Source organism: Phyllostomus discolor, chromosome 1 (assembly GCF_004126475.2).
Source record: "Phyllostomus discolor isolate MPI-MPIP mPhyDis1 chromosome 1, mPhyDis1.pri.v3, whole genome shotgun sequence".
Lineage (NCBI taxonomy): Eukaryota > Metazoa > Chordata > Mammalia > Chiroptera > Phyllostomidae > Phyllostomus > Phyllostomus discolor.
In genome coordinates this window covers 156835401-156856962 of record NC_040903.2, presented here as the reverse complement: position 1 = coordinate 156856962, position 21562 = coordinate 156835401, and the positions used below count along the sequence as shown (strand labels likewise).

At 52.6% G+C, this 21562-nt stretch overlaps 1 protein-coding gene and 1 pseudogene across 1 annotated transcript; one reads left to right on the top strand and one right to left on the bottom strand.

Annotated features, from left to right (window-relative positions):
• Position 1: 1 nt before the first annotated feature.
• On the bottom strand, positions 2 to 21280 carry MAP1A (microtubule associated protein 1A). Its single transcript, XM_028506986.2, is given in 15 exon segments — positions 2 to 1545; positions 2394 to 2614; positions 2766 to 2925; positions 2927 to 3358; positions 3360 to 3668; positions 3670 to 4301; positions 4304 to 6934; positions 6937 to 7503; positions 7506 to 7899; positions 7901 to 9486; positions 9489 to 10854; positions 11080 to 11220; positions 11493 to 11575; positions 19818 to 19919; positions 20914 to 21280. Coding segments are annotated over 15 exon segments (9018 nt in total). The 5' UTR covers positions 21152 to 21280; the 3' UTR covers positions 2 to 1389.
• On the top strand, positions 1543 to 2272 carry LOC118502017 (annotated as a pseudogene).
• Positions 21281 to 21562: the final 282 nt, after the last annotated feature.

The window sequence follows — 21562 nt, the reverse complement described above, 5'->3', positions numbered from 1 at the left end:
CTCTAATGAACTTGATTTATTGTTAGAGTTGAAGGCAGCTCCATTACAGCAGCTGGGAACTAGAGCAGGGAAGTGTGGGGAGGAGCAGAACACAGCAGCACGGGGAGGGTGGGAGCTAGGAAGAACACAGGCGGGCTCATTTTGATTCCCACAGTCATTTGGCAGAGAAGCCGAGCCCTGATGAGCGTCTGGATTTCTCAGTCCAGCAGTAGTCTGGCAGGACTGCTCATTGGCTTGCTTGGGGTGAGGTCCTCTCCTGAGATGGTATTTTCAGCCTGTTTTCCTCTTATTCAGTAGGAGTTAAGCTTTAGCTCAGCTTCCTCTCCCCATCCTTCCTCCCTCTCATTTTCCCCAAGTCCTCTGGCATGGCCTCCACCTCCCAGATCCTCTCTATCCAAGAGTTTAGGGCTAGAAAGGCAGCCAGCGTTCCCATTTCAGCTGCAGGATGGTTCAGTGGAATGTTGGGGGACTCACACATTGCTGGGGTGTCAATGTTGGGATGTCAAGCAGTGGCTTATTTTTAACCCATTACACACCCGGCCACAGTAGATGACCACATGCAGAGAAGCCAAGCAGGGATGAGAAGGGGATCAGGATAATTGGAATGGGTAGGTGAAAACTTTAATAGGTTAGGGAGCTTGGAAAATTCTGGGTTTGGGGCTGGGCTCTCCTTGCCCCTTTGTGCTGCCCAGGAGGCCTGGTCTGGTCACAGCTCTGGGATGTGTGTGGTGAAGCAAGGACTGGGAGGATGAGCTCATTCTCTCACCAGTCTGTTGGTCAAAAGAGCTTCAAGTTTTGGACTGAGACATTCAGATATGGAGGGAAGCAGTGGGACAGTGTAGCAGCGGTGTACCCTGGACCCTTGCTGGAACCCAACCCTGGTGGGTAAGTGGATGGGAGGTGGAAGGGTGCAGCTCTGGGCACCTCACTGACAGTATTCTGCCCCCAGGTCATGTAAGTTAATACTAGATATCCTTCCTTGGGATGCTAAATAAATAAGAGGTCCCTAGGGGTGTGATATGATCTCCCTCCACGAGGGAGGAGGTTGTGCTCTGAGATGACCCATACTAACTCCCCACCCAATCCCAGCATTTGGCTGTGCTAGACGAGGGTGTCACTCCAGGGTTCTCAGGCATAAAATGACCTCCTGTCCTAATTTTGTGCCCTCCCCCCTATCCTATCTGTTACCTTTGGTTTTGAGACTTCTCTCAGGTATGGATGAGGGGAAGGGACAATCCTTCCCATTTAGTCCAGCCCAAGTCCCCACAAGACATCCTGTCCCCCGCCCTCTCCTTCCCCAGTTCCCATGTCCCCCAACCCAAAGGACTCAGCAGTAGCCATTCTCTAAGGGATTTGGGGAACAGATCCTTGGGAAGGAGAGGGGTTCTTTCAGAATTCAATCTTGCAGGCTGGGAAGGACTCATCCTGCATGACCACGGTGCTGCTGCTAGCCAGGACGAGGACATTCAGTTGTTGCTGCTGCTCGTGAGTCTGCTGGTACCACTCACGAGTTACCTCTGTATCATGAGTAGGGATCAGAGTCACCTAGGAGGGAGACAAGACATGTCTGATGTGAGACTAGGAAGGGAAGGGAAGTGAGGAGAAGGAACACCTGATGGTCAAGGAGGCAGTCCCACTGCCCACAGAAAGGGCTCAGTCCCTGATTTTTGCTTGGAGGAGGCAAAGGTGAAACTTTCTTTCATTGTCCCAAATCCGACACTAGCTGCCTCCACCATGCCACCAAAGTTCAACCCCAAGGAGATCAAAGTCATATGTCTGAGGTGCACCAGCAGGGAAGTCGGTGCCACATCTGCCCTGGCCCCCAAGATCAGCCCCCTGGGCATGTCTCCAAAAAAGGTTGGTGATGACATCGCCAAAGCAACCTGTCATTGGAAAGGTCTGAGGATTACAGTGAAACTGACCACACAGAACAGACAGGCCCAGATTGAGGCAGTGCCTTCTGCCTCTGCTCTGATCATCAGAGCCCTCAAAGAATCACCATAAGACAGAAAGAAGAAAAAAAACAAAACAAAACATTAAGCACAGTGGAACTATCACTTTTGGTGAGATTGTCAACATTGCCTGACAGATGTGGCACTGATTTTCAGCTAGAGAACTCTCTGGAACCATTAAAGAGATCCTGGGGACGGCCCACTCTGTGGGCTGCAATGTTGATGGCCGCCACCCTCGTGACATCATACATGACATCAACAGTGTGGTGCAGGGGGATGCCTGGCTAGTTAAGAACTACAAATGAAAATATTTCAATTAAAGGTCATTTGATAAATAAATAAATAAATAACTCAGTGCTTTTATGAATAAAGACTATGTTCCACTACTGCCTCTGAGTAAGCTTGGACCAGATTACCTCCTTGACATCTGTTGCCACTCACCTGAAGATTCTCCCCCCATTGGGCCTTGCCCTCCAGCAGGGCATCCAGTACAGCCCTGCTCGGCTCGCCATTGGTGGGGTCATTCCCACTGACCACATAGTAGGATGCACGTACTCGTCGGAAGAAGTCAAGGTCAGCAGTCTTGCCACTGCAGTGATTCGGGATATAGGCGAGATCCACATATACAGGGGGGCCAGAGCCGCCCTTGGAACCCAAGGCTGCTGTAGGGACAAGCCAGGACTCATTGTAGAGGGAAAGTAGACTGCTTGTGGCAACCTTCTCCCTCCTTCCCTTCCTCCCCTTCCCGGAGTCTTAGACCAGCCACACCCAGCCCCAACCCACAATCTCTCCTACTTTTCACATCATACTTACTCGGTCCTGCCTTGAGTCCGTTGATTAGGCCTTTGGACATGGGGCTGTGTCCATCCTTTTCCTCTGCTGGGGTGGCCTGGCTTGGAGTGCTACGTGGCCGGGGTGGGACCCGGGATGTTCGATCTGTAGGCCCTTTACCAGGGGTGGGTGAACGTTTTCCCCCGAAGATCCAGACGCCGTGCAGGAGATGCTGGTTTGGCTCTGCCTGGGGCTCTGCGCCCTAATCTCCCTTGTGCCTTCTCCTTTTCCCGTAGCCTCTCTACCCTTCCAGACTCTGAGCTGAGCCCCTCGGGATCAGCCATGCACACATCAGGGCGGGGAGGGGATGGACGGGGGTCAGCCTGGGGGATAGGGGGTGGGTCATGGCCAGGCCTGGGATGGTGAGTTCCACTGACCCCCCCAGCTTTGTCCACAGGCAGGAAGTCTCCATCTTCATCTGAGTCGAGGGCCGCCTCAGCTGTGATGGATGGACACTCCTCAGTTTCTGGTGGAACGTCAGAATCTGATTGTGAGGAGCCCGAATCACTGGCTGACGTTGGGGGTGTCTCATCTGCCACAGGACATGGGCCCCCTGTGGCTCCAGGGCCCCCCACCCCGGCGCCTTCCCACTCTCCCTACCAGCTGAGCTTCCTCAGTTGAGGGGTCACTGTCATTTGTGGACTGGGGCAGAGGTGGGTTCAGGAAGGATGGGGAGAGCTCCCCACGGTGGGGCAGGGGCTCAGAGGCACATCCCTGGGGCCCGGCCTCCATCTGGGGGGAGACACTTCTGGGCTGGCCAACAGAGGTCCCTCCAGGACACAGTGGCTGCTCAGGGGAGAGCAGCATGTCTGGCTGGGAGCTGCTTTCAGCTCCCTCAGTCCAGGCCCCACGTTCCCAGGCAGGGTAGCCTTCAGCCTCTTTTTTTCTCGGCCTTGGTTGAGGCAAGGTCTGGGGGATTGGGGCTGGTTTCAGTTGGACCATTGGTGGCACTATCCCCAGAGGGACCTTGGAAGGAGCTTGGCTTCTTGGTGGCTGCCACTGAGCACTCCAGGTGGCAGGATAGGGAACCATCAAACATGTCTCTAGGCGAGCTTGGAGGCGGAGCAGAGGCCAAGTCCAATGAAGCTGGAGGTGCTGGACTCTGAGGAGTGAGGTCCCAAAGGCTGTGGGCAGCTGCTTCCATTCTTGGAACCAGTTCTACAGACCCCTGTTCTGCAGTCTCCAGACTGGGAGGGAAGCGCTCAGCCACACTCGAAACCACTGGTGTGGTGGCCTCGGAGGAGGAGCCTTCAGACAGGGCTGGTGAGGCAGGTCGTGGCAGATTATAGAGGAGAGGGGCCCCAGGAGAGCTGGGTGATGGGAGCTGGGGCAGTGAGGAGTCCAGGCTGGGGGCCTTGGTCACTTCTAGGTACTCATCATGCTGGGCCCTGGTGGGGGGCCCTGGAGCCAGAGCCAGAGCTCGGTCCCCAGAGAAGGCAAGGGAGCCACAGGGTGCTGAGCGGGGTTCAGCGGGGGAGGGAAGCTGTGGGGGAACTGGCTGCATTGAGGAGAAGCCAAGGCTGAAGCAGGGAAGTCCAGGCTTGGTCGGGCAGGACCCAGGTGTGAGTCTGAGGAAGGGCTGCTATGTGCCTCACCTTCAGGCCACAGTTTAGGGAGCTCCTCAGAGATGGGGTGAGGGGGGCTTGGAGACAGGGCCTCTTTCTCTGGCTGCTCCAGAGCCCCCTTCTCTAGCTCTGAGTCACTAATACTGTCATCCCAGTGATTCCGGCCTGATTCCTTGGGGGATGGGGTTTTTCTATCTGGGCTACAGCTCAGGGTATTACCATTAAGATGGGGGCTTGGGCCTTTACTCAGAGGGATAGGGGCACGGGGGGGTATTGCAGGGGGGATGAGGCTGGGCTCCACACCTGGCCCTGGATCAGGCTCCTGCCTAGGTGGTACAGTGGGTCCCACCAGGGCGGCATAGCTGAAGGGTGGGGTGTCAAATTGGAGGCTCTTGGGAGAGACAGGAGATGAAAGCTCCTTCTCTGCAGATGTGTTTCGACCAGCAGCCTCCTCCTTGGTTGAGATGTGCGTGGGCCAATCCCTAGATGCTCCAAGAGGAGGTTCCCTAGTGGGGCATGCAGGGCCAAGCCCAGTAAGCATCATCTGCTCATAGATGTCAGCGTACTGAAAGCTTCTCTCATCAGGATAGGGTGTGGGCTCTCTCTGCTCTGGCTCCGTCTGCTCAGGCTCCTTGGTGGCATGGCTCTCACTGGCCTCTGGGATCTTTGAGCTGTGGGGGCTGCTGTCAGGAGCCCCAGACTGACCTTCTTCTTCCCTTTTCCCTTCAGCTTTGCGGTAGTCCTTCCCAAGAGGAGAGTATGGTCCACCTTCCAACTCAGCTGCCCCCTCCTGCACTGCAGCCACCACACTGTCATACTCAGCTGTGCCCCAAGAGAAGGATGCAGGAGTGTGTGGCTCAGGGGCAGGGGTTGGGGGAGCTGGAGCTGGGGACAGGGGTGCAGGGGGCAGGGGTCTGTCTTTGGGCACCCATGGTGGGATGTCAGCCAGCCATGAGGGGGTGGAAGGTTCGTTCCTCATGGGTGGCATGGGCTTAGGCTCTGGGACAGGGCTCTCTTGTCCTGGAGTCGGAGGAACCCTCTGTCCACCCATCTCAGGTGGGGAAGCTGGAGGAGAGATGATCTCAAAAGGGGAACGGGTAAGCTTGTCTTCTTCCTCTGGTGGCAGCCCAACTGGCGATTCAGCAAGCCACCGTTCCACCTCCAGCCCCTTCTGTGATGAGGACTTCTGGAAACCTTTGAAGTCTGAGGCCCAGGGGCTCTGGGGCACGTGTTCCAAGGGGGGTACTTCTTGCTCATCATCTGGCCCCTCATCGAGGAAAGTGCTCTCTCGTTCCTCTGTGTACCGTGGCCGTGCACCCTGGCCATCCAGCTCATGAGGAAACCAGACCTTCCGTTCACAGCTCAGTTCCCCCCAGTATGTGTCCTGTTCCAGGGACACATCCTCTCTGCCCCTCCAGTACCTGTCCTCCTGCTCAGGAGCTGTGTCCTCCCATGTCCGGGTGGGCTCCTTCTGTTCTCCAACTGGCTCCCCTCCATTTGGAGATGTTTCTTGCCACTCCTGGACTACATCCTGCTCCTTGCAGTATTTCTTTTCCTGCTCCCAGGCCTTGTCCTCCTGCACTGGGCTATCTTCCAACCCCAGAGCTTTGGTCTTTTCCAGCAGAGCTTCTTCCTTCTGTTCTACAACCTCAACTTTTTCTGAAGATTTTTCCTCTTGGATCTTCATTGGTTTCATGGTTTTCTCCTGCACTGTGCTCTCCTGCCCCTGAGTTTTGTCCATCTCCTCCAGAGCCTTGTCTTTCAGCTTAAGAGCCTTATTGTTTTGTTCCAGGGCTTCATCCTTCTGTCCTAAGGCCCAGTAATTTTGTTCTAAGGCCTGATCCTTCTTTTCCAAGACCTTGTCCTTCTGTTCCTGGGTGTTGTCCCTCTGTTCAGGGACCTGGTCTGTCTGTTCTAAGGTCTTGGCCTTCAGTTCAGAGACCTTGTCCTCTGAAACCTTGTCTTTATGTCCAAATTCTCTGACCTTTTGTTCTATGGTTTCATCTTTCTCTTTGGGGACCACACACTCCTGTTCCTGGGCCTTGTCTTTTGGTTCTAAGTCTCTCTCTTTTTGTTCTAAGTCTTTTGGTTCCAGGGGCTTGTCCTTCTTTTCCAGGACTGTGTCCCTTTGTCCTACACCTCTGTTTTTTTGTTCTAAGGTCTTATCCTCCTGTTCCACAGCCTTGTTCTTTTCTTCCAGAGCCTCACCTTTCTGATGGATGGCTGTACCCTTCTGCTCTATAACAATATCCTTCTGCTCCAGAATTCTGTCCTGCTGCAGGACTTCATCCTTTGGTTCTGGGGTTCTGCTTTGCAACTCTGGAACTTTACCTTCCCACTTCATGGCAATGTCTTCCATGGCAGGGCTTGGCAAAGACTCAAGACTCTTGGTGAGGGAGCTATCAGGCGTCAGAATGTGTTCACCAGGGCTCGTGGTCACTTCAGGTGAGTGCTTCCCATCTCCCAACAGTGTCGAGTGAGAGAAGGAGCTGGCAGGTAATTTTCCATCAGGGCTCTCATCTGTGATGTCCATCTGTGCAGAGTATCCAGCATTCCCATCTGTGGGGGGAGACACTGCGGCTGCAGGGGTTCTGGAATAGACATGGGGGCTAGGTGCTGAGAAGTGTCCTCAGCCTGCAACAGGGGCTCCTTTTCTTCCTTTCCAAGGTTTAGTTGCCCAAACTGGAGAGTGCCAAGGCTTTCTGGAGAGAGCTGCTTCGAAGAAATATCCAGAGAGGTCTCCTTGCTGGGACTCTCTTCTGAGAGAGAAAGTGACCGGGTGTCTTCTGGAGATACCTGTGGCCAAAGGTCTTTGTGTAGATGCTGTTCTGTCAGGCCACAGGGTGACCTGGGGATGGCTTCCTGGTTGGCAATGTCTGGGGAGACCACACTGAGGACAGAGAGGGACTCTGCATCATCAGAGGAGAGGCTTTGGTCAGGAAATTGGAGTACCTCAGTTTTCTGAGGTTCACCAGTTTCTTGGAGTGATGTCCTCAAATCTCTTGGAAGGGTTTCCATTCCTAGAATTGGGCCCATGGGCTCTCGTGCCTCCACAGTCTCAAAGACTATTGCTTTATCCTGTTCTGGCAACAGTTGGATGGTGTAGCCTGTATGTCCCCCAGCAATACTGATGGCTGCCTCCTGAGCCTGGGGCTTCTGGGAGGAGGCATCTTCTCCCCCTCCTCTAGTGTGTCCTCTTCAGGTCCTGGCTTGACTGTCTCCCCTGCAGCATCTTCCTTGCCCACACCTGGTGTACGCCTAGTGTCTCCCCAGGAGCCTGCTTCCTGAAAGTCTTGGGGCTCAGACTTTTCTTCCACTGGGGACTGATGAAAGGGTGTATGGGTGGCACTGGGTGGACCTGATGGTGGAGGAGAGGCCATCTTCACTGTGCTGTCATCTGGGCTGAGGCAGCGCTCCTCCAATTCTCCAAGGGCTGGTTCCCCTGGATAAAGGGTGTGCCCAGGAGCACCAAACATTGGGGTTCCATATTGACTGTGAAGTTTCTCGGATATCTCTACCTTTGCAGTCTCCACTTTCTCTTCCACAGCTCTTTTCTCCAGGCAAGCCCCTCCCTACAGTCTCTTCTCTCTTCTCTGACTCTCCAGTCACAGAGAACTCCTCACAAGGTGGTGATTTGAAGCCCTTGTCTTCTTCTAGTGAGGAGGTGGGTGAGATGGTACCAGCTGATGGCACATAGTCCAAGCCCTGAGTAGCTTCAGTGCGGGATGACGGGATGCTTGTGACTGTGTCAAGCAGCAGGGAACTCTTGCCTGTCTCCTCTGTCTGAGGAGCTGTGAGTGAAGCCACAGACTGGTCCTCAGCCACAGATGTGGCGAAGGAGGAAAGCTTGTCGCACTCAGTGATTGAGGTAGCCGAGGACACATGTTCCTCTTCAGCCAAAGGGGCAGCCACCATGTTGGGAGGGTAGGTGAGTTCGGTCTCTGGTGCTCCGTAGCCTTTGCTGGAGGTGACAGGAACAACACTGTCTGCAGGCTGACTGGCCTCAAAGCGGGCAGGATCTACAGGCCCAGGGAGGTCATATGCACTTGTAGGGAATCTAGGTGGAGCTGGGCGCTCCTCTGGCTCATCATGGATCTCCTCATCTGAGATGGTCTGCTCTGTCTCTGAGTAACCAGGGATTGTCTCATCCTGGATATAAGAGATGTGCTCAGTAGCTCCTGCAGGTGTAGCCAGGCTGCTTAGGAATGATGAGGTCTCCTTCTCAGGGGCCTTTCCCTGGAATCCCAGTTCCCGGGCCCTGAGAGTCCCCGTGCTCCTTGGAGTTACCTTCAAGGCTTCCTGCATATGTTTTTGGTAAAAACCTTCAGCCTTTGTCTCTTCCTCTTCCTCTTCCTCTGAAGGGTGCAACTCCTCCATTTCTTCTAACTCAGCCTTCTCTATCACATCTTCCTTTACCTCAGGTTCACTTTCCTCTCTGGCTTCTATTCTATCAGGAAGCCTCTCTGCTTCCTTCTGCTTCTTTTCCTCCCAGGTTTCTTTCTCTTCCTCTGTTTCAGTCCCAGAGTTTGGGCCTCTATCCTTGCTGCCTTGTTCGTCAGGGCTGTCTGGGACAACCTCTTTCTCCTTTACCACGGTATTTTCTTGTTCCAGCCCTGGAACAGAGGGTGGTATCCCTTGGCCAGCTGTGCTTGGGAGTCCCTGCCCTGCAGTGTCCGCAGGGAGAGGTTTCTGTCCTAGTCCTACGTCCCTCTGTTCAGTCAGCAACCTCCTCTCCTCACGCTTCATCTCCTCAAAGTCCTGTGTGAGGTCCTCTGGGGAAGACAGGACCAGCTCCCTGTGCCCACTGACTGTTGGAAGGGGTACAGCCCCCTTCTGGGCGGGGGGTGTCCGGGGCTCAGAAGACAGCTCCTTCTCCCCACGAGCAGCCCGGCTCTTATCCACCTTGACTCTTCCAGGGGCCTTGGCTTTGTACAGGGTCTTACGTACCTCAGGGGTAAAGGGCTTCAGGTCTGGCTTGGAAATCTTCTTGACCTCAGGTTTAATATCTTTCCTCTTCTCCTCCTTCTTGGCATCCTTCTTCTCCTCCTTCCTACCTTCATCTTTCTTGAGATCCTTCCTCTCCTTCTTGATCTCCTTTTTCTCCTTGTCTTTTTTCTCTTCCAGCTTCGATATCTTTCTTTCAGGTGCTTCTTCCCCACCTTGTCTTTGATCAGCTTTCGCTTTTCAGCCCTTAATGCCTCACTCGACTCTGTCCTCACCCTTTCAGGCTTGGCAGGCTTCTCTGTGGGCTTCTCAGACAATTCCTTTACCTTCTTCTCTGTCTTGGCTAACTCCTTGGCCAGTTCTGAGCGGGCTTCCTTGGCTCCCTCTTCGGCCACTTCCTCACGTTTGGCCAGTTTGCTCACAGCTGTCTTAGTAGTGGCCTTGAGGCTCTCCTTGCTGTCAGCCCGCTGTTTTATTTTGCTGGGTTTGAGGTTGGCAGGCACAGCCCCAGCAGACAGGTCCTTTTGTGTGGCTACAGGGTAGCGTAGAAAGTCCAGGTGCCGAAGCTTTTCCAGGCCCTCCAAGATCTTGTTCTGGGGAGCATTCCCTGGAAAAAGCACACGCACAATCTTCTCAGCGGGGTTGGCTGGCAGCCAGACCACCAGAGCAGTGATAGAGGTCAGGTAGGGCACCGAGATCTCAGCCTCTTTTCCATTAGCCAGCACAATGCCTGTCTTAGCTTTGCTATTGCCTGCCCACTTCTGCATGAGGAACTGCATCTCCTTGCTGTCCTTGACAGGGTTGAGGACATACATGTCCAGCCGGCCCACACCCATCTTATGAAAGAGGGTCAGTGGCTCAATGGTGTTGCTGACCACACGGTACAGAGGCTCGGCCTGGATGCCCAGGCGGTTTAGGTGCTGCAGAGTGAGGCAGGCCTCCTCAATGCTGCGCTTGGCCTTCCGGGAGGCATCAGGCAGCCGCAGTTTATCAGGCACATTGAAGAAGACAACTCCAAGCTCAGGGGAGATGAGGTTCTTCACCCAGTCGCTGTAGCTGCTGGAGCCCTGGGACTGCTCCTCCTCTAGTTCTGCCACCTTGCGCTGCAGGAGTCCATTGATGCCTGGCAGGTTGTCCGCCCCAATGTGTGTGAGCAGCACCGAGTCAATGCGGTCCAGGTGCCGCACCAGCTTCCAGAAGCAGGACTTGCGATCAGAGCCACCATCCACTAGGATGTTGAAACCATTAACAGCAAAAAGGGCAGAGTCCCCTCGGCCGCCAGGGAAGATGTAGCAGCAAGGCTTGGAGAGCTTGAGGAAGCCCCCTGAGGTAGGGGGCTCTAGCAGATCAAAGGGGGATGGCACATCCACGGTCTCAGAGACATACTCGGAGAACTCAGCCACACCATCCATGGTCGGCAACGTGGACTCAGGGTTTAGTCGGAGATGCAGGGTCTCTTGGGAACTGGATAGTCCCAGATGGCTCCAATCACCCTCCCCTAAGCAGGACACGGTGAGGAAGGCCTGGATCCCAGGGTCTCTATTGCTGAGCAATTGGGAAATCTAGAGTAATGGGAGATAGAAGGCTGATCAGGTCATTGGGGTTGTCTTAATCTGATTCAGATTCACTCTGCTAATCTCCACCACTTACCAAGGTAATCTCTGACCTTTCTGCCAGAACCCCGGATGGTCAAGCAATATGAGATTTCCCCTTCCTTGGATGCCTCCCCACAGCTCTAGTTTTATCCCATATTCTGTTCCTCCCAGACATACAGACATGGAACTTACCTCTGGGTTGTGAAGAACCTGGACAAAGTTTTGATAGGAGTAGGTACCACTCTGCAGGATGAGGTCTCCCCCTGGCTCTAAATTTTGCCCACTCAATATCAGTAGTTTGTGAGCTGATGGGCTGCTAAGGAGATGGTGAACCTAGAATGGAAGGAGCGGTGTGGTCACAGATGTAGGAAACCCAGGGAACGGCATGAAATGTTCCTGTTTTCCTCTCAGTTCTGCAAGGACATGCTCCCCACTGATATGCCCACAACGCTCCAGAGTGGGGCTGGAGACTGTAAGGCAGCTTAGATGACAGAGAAAGAATGGTTGAAACGCAAGTCCAGAAATTCTTGGCATTACAGTAGTAGTACTGAAAGGGTGAGTTACAACGCTTTCAAACCAGCCCTTGTGGCAAGGCCTGGCCTTACCTCAGAGCTGATGCTGTCGGCACTGGGGTTTACCAGGATGATGGTTTCTAGGATCTCACTCTGGTGGCAGAGGGTCCTCTGGCCTGAGGGAGAGACGCAGGGGTTTATACTGAAGACAGTGGGTACAGACTAAAATAGAGAGGCATTGTGCAGGGCAGGAGGGAAAACAATGCACTACCAGAAAGTGGGGCTTAACAGAAAGAGAAGCCTGGCTATTCTTAGATCCTGCCACTTTGGATACTGCTGACGAAGGTCAAGGCACAGGCTCCTCTAGCCCTTGCCTTTCTGGGCTTCCTCTTTTCCTCTTCCACACAGTCCATCTTCTCCCCCCTTCAACTGCCACACCCTCTGCCTGGAACTCCCGCCTCAGACTGCCTAGTTGACAAGAAGCTTTGTCCCTCTAGAGCACTAAGCTCCTGGTGCTGCCTGGGGATAGGGGGCTCAGCTGCAGGGAGGGCTCTTGGGACATGATCCACACTCAGCTCTCTCCTCCCTAGCCTATGTCTGCCTTGGGCTTTCATGCCAGCAGAGTGCCTGGAAGTTAAGAGATGGGCATTTCTGTGCAGTGTTTTCAGACTCCCCATCCTCCTTTCCGACCCCATCCAAGACCAGAATTCCCATTCCAAAAGACTAAGAGAAGTCTGCACTACCTAAACTCTTGGGGCTTTATAATTCAAAGAGTAGAAGTAGGACTATAACTTCTTGTTCTGTTCGCTGGCTCCTGAGAGTCCAAGCCTGCAATCACAAGTGTACCCCGTCATATTGTTCCCACCGCCAAAGGTTTCACAGCTCCCCCTCCCACCTCACCATCATGTCCCTAGGTGCCACAGAGGCCCGGTCCATGACCCAACCGCCCATCCCTTATGAACAATTTCTCCTTCCATCCTTGCCCGTCTCCGGTGGGCCTTCTGCCATGGAAAGGGGTGTTAGCAGTTCAAAACAGGAAACAAATAAGGATAATACAAGAACGAACCAGTGGCCCTGAGCAGGTGGCTCAGCTGGTTGGAGCATGATCTCATGCACGAAAAGGTTATGGGTTCAATCCCCACTCACGGGAGGCAACAGATTGATGTTTCTCTCTGTTTCTCTCCCCCTTCCTCTCTCTCTAAAATCAATAAACATATCATCCGGTGAGAATTTAAAAAGTCTACATGTCCCTCCCCTGTGCTTCTAATTCCTTAAAAAGAAAAAAAGAATCAACCAATGAATACACAAATAAGTGGAACAACAAATTGATGTTTCTCTTTCTCTCCCCCCATCCTCTCTCTAAAAAAGAAAAGAAAAATAAGGAAGGAAAGATTGAGTGCTCCCCAGGCCATTCCCCACTCTCACATGAAACGCCAAGCAACACAGCCAAGAAAGTTAAGACAGAAGATACTAAAGAAGGATGCTGTCATGTCCTGCTCCTGCCCTTCCCAACTGCAGCACACAGTGAAGCTACCTTACAAACAGGTGAACAGGTGGCCCATGGAGTGGGCAATCTGGAGGATATTGGTGGGAGGGTTTATAACCTTCCACAAGACCCTCTACTGTGACCCAGCTCTCTCCTCTTTCTGGGGCTCTGGCAAGAGGAGCCTGGGGCCAGGGCCTTTGTTAAGTGGAAAAGCTTTAGTGCCAGGATCGGGCAGATCTGGCAGCAAGGGGCTGCAGTTGTAACTGCAGGGGAGGTTAACTATGGAGGGTGTCAGAGAAGCAAACCCCACGTAGGGTGGGTGGTGCCCACGAGGACTTCAAGGGGTCTCTTCTATTCACTTGGGGATTGAGGGAAACTTTGAGGTCAGTTCAGAGGAAGGCAGGAGCTGGGCTGGGGCAGGTGAGGGAACAGCTAGCTCTAGGCTAGCTCTAAGTAGTTTGCATTTAGAAGGGCAATTGCTACCCCCCATCTCCATACACACCACAAAGTTGCACATTTGAGCTAGAAGACTCAGGAAGAGAAATACCTGTGGTACAGACTGATTTGTTTCTTATCCCCGCCTCCCCCAATCCCTTAGTCCCTGCAGTCCCCTGTTTATAAACACCAGACTTCTCTGACCCGTGTCCTGTCTTGGTGGCGCACCCTCTCCCTCACCCAAGTGCTCTCCAGTGCTGACTGGCAACTACATGATTTATACCCTGTGCCCCTCCTCTTCAGGCCTGGGAGAAAGCACTGTTTCTCTCTTCTACTCGCCCAGCAATCCCACCACAAGGAATGGACTGTTTTTCCTTTTTCTTTGGAGAGGACTTCTTGTGAGTCACCGTCACTTCCCTTGGCCAGTGATGGGGTGGGGGTGGGCTGCGGGTGCTGAGGCTGAGTCGGCAGGAGGGCAGGTGTCTCCGCAGTGAGGCAGAGGGGAGGGGGGGCCCGCTCCGGCAGCTGCAGTTTGCCGCAGTGTGTGAGTGTGTGTGAGTGTGCGCACTGAGCTCAGGCTCCAGCTCCGCCCCCACCCCAGCATGACAAGTCATTTTCTTGGCTGCCTATGCATGGGGAGGTTAGGGAGGGGGGAACGCAAAGAGGGAGAAGAAACTGGCTCCTCTATTCAAGAGCCCCCATCTTGGGAAGAGAAGCAGAGATGAGGTGGGGGTGGGGCTGAGGCTGGGAACCAGTGTGGGGTTGACAAGACTGGGAATGCAGGGCAGCTGCTCGGGAAGCAGTGCTTTAATCTCCAGAGTGGCCTCTCTATCTCCAGAGGGAGCCGGAAAGGTCTGGGGGGCACTTCGCGTCCCAGTCTCAGGCTAGTCTCAGGGAATGCTGGAGCCCAATGCAAATAGGTCAGTCTGTGAAGAGGTGCGTGCCACGTCTCAATGACCCTTTCCTCCCTTCTTTTCCACAGCGTCCCCACCTTCCCTTACTTGGCAAAAACTCACTGTCCCGCTCACCCCCAGCATAGGAGCAGCTGAGCAATCGAGCAGCTGACACCCAGGGACCCTCCCATTAGGTACATCCCCATAACATCCGCCTTTCCCTCAGATTCTTCTGCCTCTGCCCAAAGACACAGCCCCAAACTCTTTCAGCACCCAGGTTGCCAGGCAGAGCCAGTGACACCACCCTCTGCTGCTGCCCCTGAGCTGATGTCTCCCAGCCCAGCGCAGCCTGAGAGGTGGACTGTCACTGTCCTGGCCTCACTGGCCCCTGCCTGGTTCTGGATCCAGGGTGGCCCCAAAGCCAGTAATGTTTGTCCTTCTCAGTTCCCTCACCCTGCCCACCCCACTGGTCCAGTTTCAGACACACCAATTAGGTATCAACCCCCTTCTCATTACCCCCATCCCACCTCCAGATCACAGTACCCCCCCACTCCCCATGCCAAGCCCTTCGGGTCCGATATGGTTCTTACCCTGGGTGTGGGATGGAGCCCCTCATGGAGGCTGAAGCTCCGGCCTGAGCCGGCAGCTTCAGGGAAGAGTCTGCAGCACTTAGGGTGGGAGTTGGGGGGGGGCGGGGGCGCTTGATGGTGAGGGCGGCGCCGGGGCGGGGAAGAGAGGCTAGTCCATGACGATGCACTGGAGACTTAACTGTTTCTTTGCCTTCACAATGTCAGCGCTCCAGTGTCTCTCCTGGTCTCTGGGGGGTCTGAGGAGTTGTCTAGCAGCGCAAAAAGCCTGGGGAAAAGGCCCACAGAACCCTTCTCCCCCAACCTTGCTTCATCAAGAGATACTCTTCTAGCATCAGCCAAAGACCAAAGCCCTGTGCTGTGGCACGCTGTGGGGGACACAGGAGGTGAGGGCTGCCTGGGCCTCCCCCTCCTGGCAGGAACCATCTGCTGCCTCTCCCCTCAGACCCCGGAGTGACCTTCAATCCCTGGAGGGACAGGAGACAAAGGGGCTGGGGGCCTGAAAGCTAGGAGTAGGAGTGAGGGGAGTGCTTGAGATGAAGGCTGGGGACGGGACTTGCGCTGAGTTCTGCCGGCTCTTGGGCCATAGCTGCAGAAACCCAGGGAAAGCAGAATAAGTCTCATTTTAGGTTGGAGGGTAGTTTGAAATTCTGGAGTGGACACATGGTCCTCGACAACCCGGGGTGGGGCACAGGAACACTGGGAGCATGTGGTTCTATGCCAATACAGCACAGCACAGTAACCACACAGGCCGTGATGCCAGGAATTCTTGGGTCATCGGTATGAAGAGGCAGGGTGCTTCCTGCCTTTCAGTGAAATAGTTAACAGGGACCAAAGAGGATCACCAGGGCCCCAGCCTAAGCAAGGTTTCTTACTATAGGCCATTTATTAAATGCAACATAAAGTAATTTTGGATTTTAAAAAATCTTATAATGACTTTGTAGAGTGTTGGGTCCCTGTTCTCTCCTTATCTCTGCAATTTTCTATGTCTCTTTGATGTCTCTGTCTCATACTATCCTTTTTTTTTTAAATCCTCACCAGAGGACACTTTTTTCTTTGCTTTTAGAGACAGGAAGAGAGAGAGGGAGAGAGAGAGAGAGAGAGAAACATCATGTGAGAGAAACATCTCAAACCCTCAACTCAGTTTTCAATCACAGGATGATGTTCCAACCGATTGAGCCACATGGGCCAGGGCTGTCTTATACTGTCTTAATCCTTCTAATACTGGCCCTGCTCCCCTTACTCTCTACCTCTGTCTCGGATTCAGTTACACGCTCTAGCATTCAAAAGGATCTAGGATCTAGGAGGATCTGGAGAGCTCTAGCACTGAGTTCCAACCTGATGATGCTCATGCTCCCACAAAACCCTTCCGGCCCTCTTCCTTTCCGTCAACCTTCCCAGGCCTGACCAACTCCTAAAGCCTTCCACACATTGACATCCACACACTCACACCCCCGCACCAACCCCACCCTTGCCCCAGGCAGCCAAGAATTGTTTTTGAAGGTCAGAGAAGCCAAAATAGTCTCTGCTCTCAGCATCCCTCCCCGCCCCCCCCCCCCCCAAACTGCCACCAGAGTAGAGGAGAGCTGAGTCACCAGTACTGGGGAGAAGGGGGTGTAGAGGGGGAGGAATCCTTGCTCAGATCCAGGGATGCAAAGCAGCAACATGGCAACAGCCCCGTTTGGATATATGAAGCCATCTGCAGAGTTACACAACACAAACCAGGCTGAGTTCCGAGCATCACAAAAAGGAAACACCTTTCCTTCTGCAACTTCATACTTTTTATTTCTTTCTATCTCCTCTCTGCTTTCTAGGTCTCTCTGAGGCGTGCTAAGAGGGAAATTGAGTAGACATTGGCTTGAGAACAAAATAACATTTCCCACCCCAATGCAGAGCCCATCCTTATTCTCAGCTGCTACCCCTAAGGGCCACACCCTGGGCATATTTCCAACTCATAGTGGAGTTTTTCTTCAGCTCTCACCCTCTGGACCGCCACCCACCACAACCAATCCTTCACCTGCTGTGTTCCTAGGCTCCGCTGCAATCAAATAGACATACCAAAGATGAGAATGAGGCCTGAGACCAGACACAAAGTGAGATTCAAAGTCCTGGATTTGAGACCTGACTCTACCATTTCACTAATCATGCAATTAAACGACTCACTTAACCTCTCTGAAAGCTTGCTTTCTGAACTATAAAACGAGTATGATATTAGTACCATTTTCCAGTAATGCTGTGAGGAGTGAATGGCATAAAAGATGAAAAAATGCTTCATTCCTAGAATCCTAAACCTGCAATGTACAAATGCCACTGGATATCTGTCTCCCTTTTGTAGCAGATTTGTGAGAGCTCATGTAAGTGATAAGGAAAATCCTAAATCACAATCTCAAACAAGACCAACTCTAGAGTACCCTCAGCTCTCAGGTAAACCCAGAACTGGAAGTGCCCACAGGAAAGGACTTCAAGTACTATTCGTGTCCCTGCTTTCTCATTTTAGACAGCAACGCAAACCCCAGTTGTAGAGGCCAGTGAGCTGCTCTCTCATTGCTCATTCAGAATGGTTTTCTTGTTTGAAGGTAACAGAACTCGCATTTCCTGAGCACATCAGTGGTATTAGAGAGTCATACAGAAGACCTCCAAACTGGCCCTTCAGCCTATGTGTTTTAGAATCCTAGAATACCAATCATGGATTATAAATTATGAAGCCCTCTCCCTTTCCTATAGGTGCCCAATAATAGTAGTATCAGGGTGTCATTTACACTCAGTTTTCCATGGTCCTAATTGTTTCTGGGTTTGTTTTATAATGCTTAGGAGCTCCAGCTTTTTGCAGGGGTTAGAAAGGAAGTCTGCAAGTCACCATTAGAGACTGTCTACCTGGTGCAAATTTCACCTGGGAAAGCCATTACCAGATTTGACCACTAGGAGGAGCTGGACCACTGACTCTCCATTGGAAGGTCCCTGCTTTTCCTAGTGTGTGACCGTGTGGAGGGAGGTGGCTAGGAATGATTGCACTCTCCTTGTCATTGTAAGGTACATTTTTGTCCCCTTTCTAAGCATTTCAGTTGAGGGCTTAAGGAGAGGTGAGAGGGATGGTAGCCCAGCCTGTGGGGTGGCCAAACAAAGTCATAAGGTACTAGCATATCCCCTGGAGCCCATTCTAGCCATCTGGCTCCCTTTGCCTCCCTATAAAAGGGAGGCTGAAGGGAGGGGCAGTATCTGCAGCTGCTCTAGGCTGACTGTTTGTTGTTTGTGGGGACAGCTGAAAAAGGAGCCAGCAGGGGTGGGGCTGTGGCTGTCTGGAGCACCATGTGGGTTTTTCCAGGAAATTCTCCACTATTCTCCAGGGACACAGGCCACCAAAAAAATGTCAAAACCTAAAAAAATTCAGTAGGCTAAAGTAAGCCCCGATCTTGGGTGTATGACCCTAAGCCCCTTGAGGACATCAAGGCATAACTGTTAGATCAAAAAGATCTAGTAGGTGTTTATATATCAGTGCTTGTTTCAGAGAGGTCCCTGAGAGTACCTATGTATCTCCCAGTAAAGCACCTTCCCAAGCATCCCCGAATCTTAATTTAAAAATAGCTAAGTATTTTGGTTTAAATTCTGTACATTTATACATCATTCCAGAAAGCAGACTAATCTTAAAGTCTCTGTGGCCAAAAGGAAAAATTAGAGAATTCAGTATAAATTATTAACATCAGCAGATACTTCCGAATCTTCAGTTCAGTCATTAATTTCATCTGCTATCATCCCCTTATCCAATCTTGCACTAAAGCTCCATGGAGTAATAAGTGGTACAACTATAGATTTTCAATCATCAGTGCTAATGGAGGAAGCCATGACGTGAGAGTAGTTCTAAACAGAAGGCAGTCTCAAAACAGTGGGTGGCTAGCCTCACAGGAAGCCAGTCACATCAAGAGGATGCCAGCCTCACATTTTTAAAATGCTGTGCATATTCCTAGGATAATAAAGCATTAGTCATATTCACCTTGTCTTCTCTCTCCAGGAGCATCTCCAGAGGAGTCAGTGATTGGGGAAATGACCAAAGATGTGGCAGTTAGCAAGAAGAATGGGAAAAGAGGGTGCGTGTGTGTCACTATTTACTATATTGAATAATTGAGAAACGTCTATATAAGATATGAGTCAGTCACTTGATGCAGTAGCTGTTGAGTTGGATGGATTTTATATTCCGTACAGTCACTGGCACATGGATTGGTGTGTCATTTACTGAAAACATAACCAAAATGCCCAACACTTTTATAATGGGATGTAGGACTTTCTGCAGTCTCCCCACAGATACTGTCATGGAACAATAGCTCTTAAAATATTATTTTCTCAAATATATGAGGCATTTCTTCCACTCAGCAGAATGGGGAACTGCACCCTGTAAACTTTCATCTCAGAGTCAAACCTCAAAGTGTAACTAGCTCTTGTAGCAGCAATTCCAGGAGACCCTGCTTCCACCCTGGATTGGATGGTACTCATCGCCTTTTGTTCCAGATTTCTGCTCTGCTCTGGACACCTGATGGCTGAGCCAAAGAAGGAACCAGAAACCCTGAAACCTGGAAAGTATGCTGTGGAGGCTGAGGGAAAGTTCTAAGCAAGGATCTGGGAAAGTAAAGTGGGGGATTCAAGGGTCTCTGTGAAGGGAAGCAAGGAGGCTGGGGTTCACAGAAAGGGGAACAGAAAAGAGTGTGAATTGTGCATGAGAGATAATTGATTGGTCATGAGAAGTACCTTGTTTCCTTAGTGCAACAGTCAACAGCTGTCCACAAACCACCTTCTTCTCAGGCAAAATTACATTCTCCAGGCTCCTTCCACCATCATACCATCTTTCTTTGAAATGTACTGGTATATAGGGATAGCTATGGAGCTTTACAACTTTCCTGTGAGGAGTCCCTCCCATCTCCACTACCCAAATCTCCCACAAGGCCAATTCTGCCAGGGAGAGTGGACCTCTGCTCTTCTGTGACCAACCCTCACCCAAAGGACTGAGACAAATGACACTAATCCTAACCTTTGACCTCTGAAGAGAAGTGAGCTAGGTGCCGGGTAATGAAGAGTCTCAATTGTTCGTTCAAATCAAAGGATGATAAGTCAATGTTCCAGGAGAGAATCCCTGTGAGAGAAAAAGAAACAAAGAGGGCTCTAGATAAGGTAGGAGAGGTTGTACTTCAGGGAGCACTTCCAAGCTCACAAGAGGGGCAAGGAGAGGAACAGGATAAGGACAGCCGCCATTATCAGTCTCATTGATGTCTTTAAGAAAGGTGGTTAGTGCCTAGGTCTGTCTCACATCCTGTGCTTTTCTTGGGCCTTGCCTGAGCCAGAGGGAGAGGGACAGAGTTTAGGCTAAATTTGGTAATTACTAGTGAGTTTGTATGTAGGAATTTTCTTGCAGAGTTGCCCAATTCTGCTAGAAGTGACACCTAAGGGCCTATTTCCAGATACTGGGGGATGCCTTCACTGTTTTTACAGCTAAGTAGGATTCTAGACTCTCCTTCTATGTCCCCCTCCTTGCCTCCACCCCTTCGAGGCTTACTTCCACCCGCAGGTGGCTCCGCAGCACTGCGACACTGGCTGGCAACTGGGGAGGGAGGTGAGGACTGAGGAGCTTGTGGCCACAAAGGTCACTCTCTCAGGTTGGCTGTCCACATTGGGAGATTTGAGATTTGTCCGCAGCGTTCAGAATGCACCCTGTGCCTGTGCAGGGATCCTAAAGAAGAAACTAAGGTAGGGACATAGACTCTTTCTTCAGGGGAAGGTGAGGACTTTCAGGACATCTGGACCGAGACAGTGCGGGGAAAGAGGGTGTGGCCAGAGCGGACCCCGGGGCTGCACAGAGCTACCCCGCCTCAGGGAGACTGCGGAATGCCATGGGGTGTGCGGGAAGGATGGGGAAGCGAGATGTTTGTTGGCAGCTCGGGAGGACACGGACGCTTGACGTGGAAGATGCAGGTGACAGGGGCTGGTGAATCAGGTTAACAGGGCGCCCGGATTTCAGGAAGTGCCCAGTAGGGATGGAGGATGCAGACGTACGCTCTGGGAGGTAAATGCAGATGGCGGAGAAGCTCGGGATGGAGGATGTCCCGAGCACAGCCAGGACAGCGGCTCACCTTGTTCAAGGTGGGCCCGCACGGCCCTCAGTTGACTCTCAGTACCGATATCGCCGATCACGATGAGCAAAGAATGTTTCCGCGGGTCCCAGCGTGCCGCCGCCACCGCGGCTCTGACATCGCACAGCGGCTCCGTGGGGTTTTGAGACAGCGGAGAGCCCAGGCTTGGGAGCCCCAGCCCGAGACTTGTCTCCATGGTAACGCCGCGTGGCCACCAGGGCCCAGCCTCGGTCTCCATGGAAACTCCGTTGGCATGCTAGGCCGGCTGCGTCCGCTGCAGGGAGAGTGCGCGCGGCTCTTAAAGGCCGGCGGCAGGAGCCACTCATTGGCTGTTGCCTGGTAGGAGGCGGAGCACTGGCGCCGCAGGGGCCGGGCTGCGGAGGGGACGCTAGGCTCTGCAGTCTCCAGCTGCCAGGGGCTTGAGGGGACCGCCCTCTTCCTCACCGACTGGTTCTCCCTCCGGAGCTCCCACTCCGCCTCTGGCAGGGGTGGGGATTTTGAGGGGCCGGATGGAGGGGCGAGTCGATTCCCTGGGCAACGAAGCAACCTTGTAGTTAGGATGTTTCCCCTCTAAGTACTATCTGGCAATCCTGCAATTCCGCAGCCTCGCCCGAACTGAGGGAGCCATCTTGTCCCTGTCTATCTCAGT